This window comes from Brassica napus, chromosome C5, assembly GCF_020379485.1.
Source record: "Brassica napus cultivar Da-Ae chromosome C5, Da-Ae, whole genome shotgun sequence".
NCBI classification, from domain to species: Eukaryota; Viridiplantae; Streptophyta; class Magnoliopsida; order Brassicales; family Brassicaceae; genus Brassica; species Brassica napus.
The window spans coordinates 56,072,840-56,084,213 of record NC_063448.1 but is presented as its reverse complement, the minus strand read 5'-3'; the positions used below and the strand labels follow the sequence as shown (position 1 = coordinate 56,084,213).

Here is an 11,374-nt window from a genome sequence, read left to right as displayed (position 1 = left end):
CATAGGGGTTAACATATAGATTTTGAAAAAAAATCTAAAAATATGACAACAATACTGTTTTAATACATAGTTGCATTCTTTAATAACATATGATGATGTTTAAAGAAGTTTGAAACTTTTTTTGTCTCCGTTTCTCTAGGAAATAATAATTTTATAACGAAGTTTGCAGTTTTACTAAATTAATTGAGAAAAAATTAGAATGGTATCTATGTACCATGAAAATAAGTTTATGATACATGAATACAAATGTACAATTTGGTTATAAATTTTAAAACAAATTTAAAAATTTAAAGATTATAGGTTTCAATATAACTCAATATTTGTGTAGGGTAATTAAGTTGAGTTATCATCTTTTATCTTGGTTCTCGTTGTAACATACAGTAAACCAATTTGTTCTGTTCTTTTCCTCTTTTTTTTTTGTCTGTAAAAATCCAACTTCTCTTTTATATATTGGAGATTGTAAATCTTTGTAAAATGTAATTTTGATAACTTCGATAAATATGAATGCTCTTTAGCCATTGGAGGTGAAAAAAATTGGAAAATGGCCATGATTAGTGGATACTTGAAAATATTATGGGCTTATCTGCTAACCATTTAGTAAAAACATTTTGGGCCTGTATATTGATGTTTTCCGCTCTATGACAATTCGGCGTCGTTTGACGGGATTCGTCCTGAGCTTCTTCATTTCGCAGCTTCACTGAAAATTTAAAAGAGAAAATCTCAGAAGCTCCGAGAAGAAAAGCCCTAAATCTCGTTCCATCGACTTCGATCTCTCATCATCGAAGATGTCTGTGCGTGTGCTGAATCCTAATGCGGAGGTGCTCAACAAAACGGCGGCGCTTCATATGACCATCAACGCCGCTAAAGGTTTACAGGATGTGCTCAAATCCAATCTCGGTCCCAAGGGAACCATCAAGATGTAAAGTCTCTTCTTCTTAGATCTATGTGGTTATTTCGTATCCGATACTCAATTGATTTTAACGCGACTGTTTCTATCAGGCTTGTTGGTGGCTCCGGTGATATCAAGCTTACCAAGGACGGCAACACGCTTTTGAAGGAAATGGTGAGTGAGCTCAATAAAGCTAGATCTTGTTTACTAGTGAAGCGTGTTTGAGGATCTTCTTACTAATTTTCAAAAATATTTGTCACGTGACTGACCTGCTCTAATGGATAGCTATATAATCTGAGCGTTAATTAGTTTTGATGAATGGTTACAGTTTCTCACTTTGCTTATCTTTGCAGCAAATTCAAAATCCTACGGCTATCATGATTGCGAGGACAGCTGTTGCACAGGATGACATTAGTGGTGACGGTACTACTTCCACTGTCATCTTCATTGGTGAGCTCATGAAACAGTCCGAGCGTTGCATCGATGAAGGTTAGCTCAATTAGCTTCTTCCTGACTTATACTTCGATTTGCGAATTTTTTTTTGTATCTAACCTCAATGGTCCTAATGAGAAGTCTTTAATGTGTCTCAGGAATGCATCCACGTGTCTTAGTTGATGGTTTCGAGATTGCAAAAAGAGCTACTCTTCAGTTTCTCGACACTTTTAAGACACCTGTGGTTATGGGCGATGAGCCTGATAAAGAGATCCTGAAAATGGTTGCCAGGACCACGCTAAGAACAAAGGTATTCTTCATTTTGATGATATCTATTATTATTTGGTTAGCACTGAATTTTATCTTCTAACTGCGTTTTTTTTCTTGCTATATTAGTTGTATGAAGGCTTAGCTGATCAACTGACTGATATTGTTGTTAATTCGGTAAGTTTACTGATACCTCTCGTTGAGTGTCATCATGTTTTTTACATATGTATACTAATCTATGAATTAGATTTGGTTTTCAAGCTTGTTTGGCTTATACTTAGCTTCTTCCTGTGCATTACAGGTTCTCTGCATTCGGAAGCCTGAGGAACCTATTGATCTGTTTATGGTTGAGATAATGCACATGCGCCATAAATTTGATGTTGACACACGATTGGTATGCCTGATGTATTAGAATTTAAGGATTCTCACTCTATAGATTAACTTAGTATTGGATTGAATCTTTTTGCTGGTCGTGGATCATAAATTCGATCTTTATTTACCTGCTGCTATATCACATGGATTGTTTCTCTTGTACTAGGTTGAGGGGCTTGTGCTGGATCATGGTTCAAGACACCCTGACATGAAGCGACGTGCAGAGAATTGTCACATCCTTACTTGCAATGTGTCTCTGGAGTATGAGAAGAGGTGTGTAAAAGAAACCTCTGGTTGGTTTATGAAAGACTAGAAGTTAGCGGAACATTCCGTGTATTCATTGATTTCTTAGCCTAACTTTGCATATATCAGTGAAATTAATGCAGGGTTTTTCTACTCGAATGCGGAGCAGAGGGAAGCCATGGTTACTGCAGAGCGACGTTCAGTTGATGAAAGAGTCAACAAAATTATTGAGCTGAAGAATAAGGTGGGTTGAAACTACTAAATCTAAGCTATATGCTGTAGGCCTGTAGCGTTTCAGATATTTACATGGTCTGTTTTCCATGCAGGTTTGTGCTGGTAACGATAACAGCTTTGTTATCATAAATCAGAAGGGTATTGATCCCCCATCATTGGATCTGCTTGCTAGAGAAGGGGTAAGCTATGACTAATTTTGTATCATTTTCTGGCATCCATAGTTGTGAAATCAAGTGAATTGAAACGTAAAGGCAAAATGAATTGAAACAAATAGAGAAAAAGGGTTTCCACTAAGAGTACTCACTTGAAAGCTTTTAGATGCATAGATCTTTCACAAAGCTTGTCTCTTATCTTGTACTTCTTCGTGTCTATAAGTTGTTACAGTCTATTTATCTTTATGTTTTCTTACGTTGATTTGTTTCTCCAGATAATTGCCCTTCGAAGAGCGAAGAGGAGGAACATGGAACGTTTGGTGTTGGCATGTGGGGGAGAAGCTGTGAACTCCGTTGATGACTTGACCCCGGACTCTCTTGGCTGGGCTGGACTTGTATATGAGCACGTTCTGGGGGAAGAGAAGTACACATTTGTGGAGCAAGTGAAGAATCCTCATTCGTGTACTATCCTCATTAAAGGTACAAAGGCCCGAACTTCTATATCTTCGCCGATAAGTTTTAAACGTCGGGTTTTCATTTTGCATGATGGGTCATTGATCATCCATGAATTACATTGTTTTTGTAGGGCCTAACGATCACACCATTGCTCAAATTAAGGACGCTGTCCGTGATGGTTTAAGATCAGTCAAGAATACATTGGAAGATGAGTGTGTTGTATTAGTAAGTACTTTCTTCCTCACAAAGATCAGAGATTATTCCTTTTCAGTGTGGTTGTTGGTTTCTGTATGCTTATGGTTTGCCTATGTTGGCAGGGAGCTGGAGCTTTTGAAGTTGCAGCAAGACAGCACTTAATGAATGAAGTCAAGAAAACCGTTCAAGGGGTAAGTATCAAGTAATATGACTCTGCTCCAGTACCAACACTTATTTTATTCGGTTGCTAATGTTAATTGTGTGCAAATTGCAGCGAGCTCAGCTCGGTGTAGAAGCTTTTGCTAACGCTCTTCTGGTGGTTCCGAAGACACTAGCTGAAAATGCTGGGCTGGATACACAAGACGTTATCATTTCACTTACGGTATTATGACTTTCATTTCCCTCTTCCGCTATCAAATAATAATAATGCTCTAAGAGGACAACAAATATAACGTGTTAATTTTGGGGTTTATCTAATGAATTTGTATTGTGTATACAGAGTGAGCATGACAAAGGAAACGTCGTGGGAGTAAGCCTGGTGGACGGAGAACCCATCGACCCTCAGCTTGCTGGTATATTCGACAACTACTCGGTGAAACGCCAACTTATAAACTCAGGGTAATGTTCAAAACCAAAACGCAAACGCTAAAATTAGACATTTGAATAATAATTAAAAGCGTGAATTGGTAAATGTGTGTTGCAGGCCGGTGATAGCTTCGCAGTTGCTATTAGTGGATGAAGTGATTCGTGCTGGAAGGAATATGAGGAAGCCTACTTAAAACAAACTACATGTTATCGTTTTCAACTTTTGCTTTTGTTTCCTTTCTTTCTTATAGGTTTGAGTAGTACCCATATGGAAATTATGTTATTGAGCTATCTCTTTTTTTTTCCTTTCCCTTGGATCTCCTGTTTGTCATAGACTCAATAGGTAATCTCGAATATCGTTTTTTTTTATGAAGAAAACATGATGAATCTACTCTAGTTAATTGTGTTTCAAAAAAAAAAAAAAAAAAAAATCTACTCTAGTTAATTTGTTTTGTTTCATTGGGTTCTACTCTTTTTCTTGTTTTTTCTTCTCTATTCTTTCTTTTAAGTACTTGTGATTTTGGAAAGATAACGAACTTTCATGGAACTGGGAGAAAATGATTATTTTCAAAACAATAAAGTCCAATTTCCCGACAATGCACGGTGATACTTTAACGATTCCATCATATAAATTATTAATTTTTGGCAAAAATAAAGTCTTTGACGGGTCAACGACGCTAGACACTTGTCGCACTCTAATTGGGCCTTCTTCCACGTACTTTCTCAGTACAATCAAAGCCCATCTCTTACCCTTTTTTCCCCTTATTTCTTCTCACTGCCTTCGTTTTGCGTCTCAAGACTTCGAACTCGACAAATCCCTAATTCCCAAAACTCCCCTCTCTCTCGGTAAGCTCCTCCAGATCTGACCTCTCTTTGCTCATACTCCAACGAATCGTACTATCTCTCTCGCTAGATATTGATCTTATCGTTTGGTTTTGTGTACTTGGAAGCTTCGTTTCCTCTGTTTGTTTTCGTGTCTCTGCTCGTAGTTATAATCTAGATCTGAGCTTATTCACGATTGATTCATCTGTTTACTTCGCCAGATCTTGCTACGAGTTGTTTTAATCAGTGTCTTTTGACTTCTATTGTTAGATTCGTTTGTATTTGTAACTGATCTGCACGAAATGATCATTACAGTGATGTTAGACTATTTTTGAAAACAGGATCTACGAAACGGCGTCGTTTCTATCGATGACTGATCTGATCTGATCTGATCTGTATGATGATAAACTCTTTTTTTTTTTTGAAAACAGGATCTATAACCAAGAGTGTGATACGAAACGATGTCGTCTCCTCGTGAAGAGAATGTGTACTTGGCCAAGTTAGCCGAGCAAGCCGAGCGTTACGAGGAGATGGTCGAGTTCATGGAGAAAGTCGCCAAGACCGTTGACTCCGAGGAGCTCACCGTGGAAGAGAGGAACCTCTTGTCCGTTGCTTACAAGAACGTGATTGGTGCTAGGAGAGCTTCCTGGAGGATCATCTCTTCGATTGAGCAGAAGGAAGAGAGCAGAGGGAACGAGGATCACGTTGCTATTATCAAGGACTACAGAGGAAAGATCGAGACAGAGCTAAGCAAGATCTGCGATGGGATTTTGAATCTTTTGGATTCTCATCTTGTTCCCGCTGCGTCTTTGGCTGAGTCTAAGGTGTTTTATCTGAAGATGAAGGGGGATTACCATAGGTACCTTGCTGAGTTTAAGACTGGTGCTGAGAGGAAGGATGCTGCTGAGAACACTCTCGTGGCGTACAAGTCTGCTCAGGTAAAAAAGGGTTTGTATTGAGAGTAGTTGTAAAAGGGTTTTATCTTGATGAATGCTAATGGTTGTTTTTTTTGTTCTCGTGTAGGATATTGCACTTTCTGATTTACCTCCTACGCATCCGATTAGATTGGGGCTTGCACTTAACTTCTCTGTCTTCTACTATGAGATTCTCAACTCGCCTGACCGCGCTTGCAACCTCGCCAAACAGGTTTTGTGTTTTTGCTTTATGGGATGTCATTTATGATTTGAGACTTTGTAAGTTTTCAGGTTTATGACATTGACTCGATTGTTTTTCACAGGCTTTTGATGAAGCAATCTCTGAGCTGGACACATTAGGAGAAGAATCATACAAGGACAGCACGCTCATAATGCAACTTCTCCGTGACAATCTGACGCTCTGGACTTCTGACATCAATGTATACTCTTTGTTTCCCTCCCTATATCTTTTCTTTTAACTCCTTATATACACAATATAAGGCATATGTGCATGTGTTTAGGAAGTTCATGTACTGAGAGTATAATTTTTAATTAAACGTTGTGTTGATCATTTTCAGGATGAGGCGGGTGGTGATGAGATCAAGGAGGCGTCAAAAGACGAGCCTGAAGAAGGCAAACAAGCTTAGATGTTGATGTGACCAGAGAGAGAGAGAGCGAGACTTTACTGCCTATGTATGGATTTGGCTCTTGTTTCTTAAAAACATATATGCTATGGGGTTTGTGTGTTGAAGCAGGAGAGGATCATCATTTGATTTTCTCCTTTGCAAACTCAAAAACTCTCGTTTTTCTTTTTTTGTTGGGTTTTTTTTTTCTAGTGTTTCGAGTCTTTGGTTTTACTTCGTTGCTTGTTATTATTTTTTAGGAAGTGAAGAAACAAAACTTTCTATGATTGCTTTCGATTCTACTCTTTTTTTTGCCGCCAATTAATCTTTCAACTTAAAAGTAAGCAGGCATGTAAAGAACTTTGTCACCTTGGAAAGCATATACACTATCAAAGCCATCTATACCAAATTTCAATTTTGATATGGTCTGTAGAGATCTCATAATGTCAGGTAGAAACCATTCAAAAATCTCATCAAACCATTTCATGATTGGTAATAACTAATAACCAGACCAAAACTGACTGTTTTATTACATGACCACAACAAATATAAAACTTAAGAGAACGTTTTAAAGCAGTTGAAACAGAGTAAAGTCTTGATCAAACCATAACTACAGAACACAAAGCAAACTGTTTCTTCTCATTCTTCTTATGTTACTCTCAGATTAAAATAAGAAGAAACACTCAATTCAAGATCTTGTTGCGTTCTAAAAATTTAAGATCATGTTCCCTAAGAAACCAACTGATTCATCTACCACAAACCGACATAGCTTCGACGAGGCTCGATGGGTCATCAACGTCCGAAAATCTCTCGACGCAGAGCTGGAACAACACCCTCTCGAAGAAGTCACAGTCTGCATATTCACCGTTCCTAAAGCTTTAATGTCTACCCATCGAGACTCATACACACCTCAACGAGTTTCCATCGGACCTTACCACTGTCTAAAACCAGAGCTTCACGAAACAGAGAGGTATAAACTAATGATCGCGCGAAAATCTCGAAACCAATCCAAATCATTCAAGTTTCATGATCTCGTCGAGAACTTACAACCCATGGAGGTTAAGATTTACATTTTCAGAAAGGTCGAGACTTTGATCGATAGAGTCGGTCACAACGAGATTCTTAGAGATGTTATGATGATCGAGAACCAAATCCCGTTATTCGTTTTGAGGAAAACGCTCGAGTTTCAGCTCGAATTGACGGAATCAGCTGATGCTCTGTTGCTCTCTGTTCTTAAATGGTTATGCAGAGTTCTCTCTCCACTCCTCATCAAGTTCGACGACGATGATGAGATTGTGAAAGCTCAGTTTCATGAGTGTAATCACATCTTAGATTTTTTGTATCAAATGATCGTTCCAAGAATCGAAGAAGAAGAAGAAGAAAACAAAGCAGACGAAAACAGAGGATGTAAGCTTCTGAGAAAGATTAAGCTTCAGTTCAAAAGGGTCTTCGCATCTGATACCATCTTGAGATTACCACGTAGAGTTATATCAAATCTCCCTGGCTTCATTGCTCTGAATTATCTCTTCACCAGACAAGAAAAGGAAGCAGCATCATCATCATCATCGGTCTCTGTTTTCGACATCGAAAAGCCTCCTCTAGTCAGTCTCCTAACTCCACAAAGCCGGAGTCAAATTCAAACCAACACCAAACGGCAACGTTTCAACGGTATCATTCCACTCAAACTCGGGCCATTTCAACCTCCCCGTAATAAACCTAGACATCAACACCGAGACCGCTCTCCGAAACCTCGTTGCTTACGAAGCTTCCAACACTTCGGGACCGTTAGTGTTCACTCGCTACACAGAGCTGATAAACGGAATCATCGATTCGGATGAAGACGTTAGGTTGCTTAGAGAGCAAGGCGTTCTCGTCAGCCGTCTCAAGAGTGATCAAGAAGCTGCAGAGATGTGGAACGGTATGAGCAAATCTGTTGTGAGGTTAACCAAAGTTGGGTTCTTGGATAAGACTATTGAGGAAGTTAACCGGTATTATACCGGACGGTGGAAGGTTAAGATTGGGAGATTTGTTGAGGTTTATGTTTATGGTTCGTCGAAGATTTTTGCGTTTTTGGGGGCGGTTTTGTTGTTTGTGCTGGTTTCCTTCCAAGTGCTCTCTTTGGTGTTTAGCTTGTTGAGGTTGCTTGGATTGAGAACCGGTTAGGTGAGATTATGTGATTTTGGATTTGGGTTCAATGTGGTCTAACTCTCATAACATCGAATTTGCATCAAGTTGTGTTTAACTGTCATTTTAAATCTCAAACTTTTGTTAAATGAACCATATTATACGATGATATTGGAACTTAAAAACAGAGTTAGTTTTTTTTTTTTTTTGAAACACCTAAAACAAAATTAGTCGCTAAAAGCAATGGTTAAACAAAAAGACGTCAAGTTGATTAACCATTGTTTAAAAAAATGGGGCAATAATTATAGAAGCCTACACTTCTAAATTTATGATTATTAAAAGCACAAATTTTCATATAAACAGTTAAAACATCCGATTGTGTTTGAATCTCAATTTAAAACTTGAATTAGACATATTGTGAAGTGATTAACATAACTTAGAATAAATTCAACTAGTCACTAATAACTACAATAAAGCAAATTTTGTTAGTTTGGTTTTCTTGATTTGTCAATATAAAACATTATTTATTTTAGTTTATGCAATGTTTGATTAATTTTGAATCAAATGTTATATAAACTTAGTTGGGAATGAGAGCATCTCTAACTAAACATCGTCATGCCCAAGGTGAGATTGACCTTCTCTTTTCACTAAGAGAGTAGACCATGAATTAACTTCCACCTGCTTACATGTGGTGTTCGTGTTCCAAAAGTAGTCAACAAGCTTCAAGTTCTATATTGAAACGTCGGTACCGTGACCGCAAAAAAAGACAGAGTTGGTAATGTTTGGTTTGTTCTATCCCCTAAACCGAGTTGGTCATATCTGTTATCCCTAACTGTGTAGAGACGACCGTCTATGGTCAGAAAGATCGTACACATGGTATGAACTTTCACCTGCTTGCATGGAGTGTTAGTGTTCCAAAAGTACTCAACAAACTTTGGCTTCAGTACTGGATTGTATGTACCATGACCGCATGAAAATACTGAATTGTGGCCATATGTGAATACTTCTCCAGACTCCATTACATAAGCCACATTCTCCTAATTTGCTGAAACCTGTTGAACCTTTGCAGAGAATGAAAAATATATGGGTCGCACTCCTAACATTAACCTAGTGGTGAGCCCATGATCATCCATGTTGGAGTACAGACATGTGTTTTGGATAACCAATGTGAAATCTCTTCCAGCCACGACATGCATCATCTGTAAGTAATTGTCCAACTAAAGTCATCAACTACTCCAAATTAAACATATTGTGAAGTGATTAATAGCTTAAAATAAATTCAACTAGCCACTAATAACTACGATTAAGAAAATTTTGTTAGTTTGATTTTTTTATTTCACTATAAAATATTATTTATTTTAGTTTATGCAATGTTTAATTAATTATACCAATCAAATGTCAAATAATACTATTATGAAATATATTATAACATTATATTGAACACAAACAACAAAACAAAGAAAATTATAGGGAGCAAGGTTAGTACACAATATCAAACAAGAAATCTATATAACTATTGAAAATAGTATGTTTAATCCTTGCAGACTAAACGATCTGATCCTTGATGACTAAAAGAAAAACCAAAAATGCAAAGGCATGTATTTGTTGAATTAAAGCATGCATATAAAAATATATTCATTATTAGTTATTAAATAAAATGTCGAAATTATATATATATATATAATTTCCATATTTTAGTACTAAGTGGAGGAGTCACTGGAGTGTTAATGAATTCGCATTTGTTGAAAACGGGGCCTTCTCGGCCCAATTATGTTTACGTACGTCTGTGGTTACCCATCCAAATACACCGGAAATGTAGGGCCAGCTAATACATGTGATACGATGACTATAGTCTTAAAGCCCAGACAAAATGTGGGATCCACACGTGTGTATGAAAAACTGAATAATCTTTACTAATATCAATGATTATTTCAATAGTAATCATACCATCAAAATGTCAAACATTTAATTAATCTACTAGAATAATCAACTTATAATATCCAAATCCTGTCAGAGAAACCATTGTATACAAAGGAGGAGAGACCTCTATGCCAACGTTACGTATGAGCATGAACACATAAAAACAAATGTTAACAAACTCTACAAGATCTTAACCAAAGAAGATTGTGCAAGCTTCTTCACTTCTCAGCGTGGCCATCTACGTGTAGTGGAGATGAAGTGGTACCCTGTGCAAAAAGTTACACAGAAGGTGAAAAAATAAAGTGTGCGCGGATTACGTTTTTTTTCTTTTATTTTCCCAACAAAATAAAAAGGAAAATAATATTTAAAAGAAATATCTGGAAAATTTTTGAAAAGGAAATTGTTACCGTTTCCGACCGTTGACACTTTTCTTGTATTTGGTCTCACACTCTCACTCTCACTCTCACTCCCACTCTCACCCACTCCAATCTCTCACTCTCTCAGTTTTATCTAATCGGAGAAGTTTATTTATGTCTCGGAAGCTTTCATCGCCTCTGGTCTAACGAAGACAATGCGTCGGTGATGGAAGCTTTCATCGCCTCCTCCGATCACTCTTCTCTTTGCCCTCAACCTCCTCTCCAGGAACGACTCCAAGCTTTAATCGAAGGAGCAATGAGAAGGCTCCACGACTTCGTTGGAGAAGAAGAGAGGACGAAGAAAACAGAGCCCAGTTAATGCGGCGGCGGAGCAAGAGCATCGAAAGAGAACTCAACTCTCCGATCTGATCTCCGGAGGAGGGACAATCAACGGTGGCCGACCAAGCAGTAGATGAAGATTGTCGCAGAAAACGGCGTCGTTGAGCTTGGTTCGTTTGAGATTATACATCAAAGCTCAAATCTTGTTGATAAAGTCAACAGCTTTCTCGGTTTCGACAATTGTGGTGGAGGTGAATCGGGTTCTTGGACGTTTGGTTTCAGACAAGCAAGAAGGGATGTTTGGTTTCAGACAGGGAAGAAGAGATGATGCTGTCTTGGGTATGATCTCTTATCTTCTCTCTCTCCTAATATCATATTTTTCCAAAGTTTTTATTTTCCTTTCTTAAAAGTTTTTGATGAAAAGTTACTTTATGTTTACCTTTTAAATTCT

The 11,374-nt window shown here is 37.7% G+C and overlaps 2 protein-coding genes, 1 long non-coding RNA gene and 1 pseudogene across 3 annotated transcripts; 3 read left to right on the top strand and 1 right to left on the bottom strand.

The window, feature by feature from the left end:
- The first annotated feature begins 661 nt into the window (after positions 1-661).
- Positions 662-4,147, top strand: LOC125587567 (T-complex protein 1 subunit zeta 1-like). Its single transcript, XM_048758300.1, has 15 exons — positions 662-919; positions 1,000-1,063; positions 1,243-1,378; positions 1,480-1,631; positions 1,718-1,765; positions 1,890-1,982; positions 2,127-2,233; positions 2,333-2,447; positions 2,530-2,616; positions 2,865-3,069; positions 3,176-3,270; positions 3,363-3,431; positions 3,515-3,622; positions 3,740-3,858; positions 3,944-4,147. The coding sequence occupies exons 1-15, from the start codon at positions 786-788 to the stop codon at positions 4,017-4,019; spliced, it is 1,608 nt and encodes a 535-aa protein (XP_048614257.1). The 5' UTR covers positions 662-785; the 3' UTR covers positions 4,020-4,147.
- Positions 4,148-4,462: 315 nt separating this feature from the next.
- LOC106453223 (14-3-3-like protein GF14 nu) lies at positions 4,463-6,471 on the top strand. Its single transcript, XM_013895483.3, has 5 exons — positions 4,463-4,671; positions 5,079-5,585; positions 5,671-5,793; positions 5,885-6,001; positions 6,140-6,471. Exons 2-5 carry the CDS (start codon positions 5,109-5,111, stop codon positions 6,206-6,208), a joined length of 786 nt encoding a protein of 261 aa, XP_013750937.2. The 5' UTR covers positions 4,463-4,671; positions 5,079-5,108; the 3' UTR covers positions 6,209-6,471.
- A 213-nt stretch (positions 6,472-6,684) lies between these two features.
- Positions 6,685-9,953, top strand: LOC106366806 (annotated as a pseudogene).
- A 245-nt stretch (positions 9,954-10,198) lies between these two features.
- On the bottom strand, positions 10,199-10,860 carry LOC125587568. Its single transcript, XR_007323842.1, has 2 exons — positions 10,636-10,860; positions 10,199-10,494 (listed from the first exon to the last, which is right to left on the bottom strand). It is a non-coding gene; the product is annotated as an uncharacterized LOC125587568 (long non-coding RNA).
- Between the last annotated feature and the right edge of the window lie 514 nt (positions 10,861-11,374).

Coding starts and splice junctions, on each gene's coding strand:
- LOC125587567 (XM_048758300.1), top strand. CDS start 786: ATGTCTGTGCGTGTGCTGAATCCTAATGCGGAGGTGCTCAACAAAACG. Junction 920..999: donor CCCAAGGGAACCATCAAGAT/GTAAAGTCTCTT, acceptor TGTTTCTATCAG/GCTTGTTGGTGGCTCCGGTG. Junction 1,379..1,479: donor CGAGCGTTGCATCGATGAAG/GTTAGCTCAATT, acceptor AATGTGTCTCAG/GAATGCATCCACGTGTCTTA.
- LOC106453223 (XM_013895483.3), top strand. CDS start 5,109: ATGTCGTCTCCTCGTGAAGAGAATGTGTACTTGGCCAAGTTAGCCGAG. Junction 5,586..5,670: donor TGGCGTACAAGTCTGCTCAG/GTAAAAAAGGGT, acceptor GTTCTCGTGTAG/GATATTGCACTTTCTGATTT. Junction 5,794..5,884: donor CTTGCAACCTCGCCAAACAG/GTTTTGTGTTTT, acceptor TGTTTTTCACAG/GCTTTTGATGAAGCAATCTC.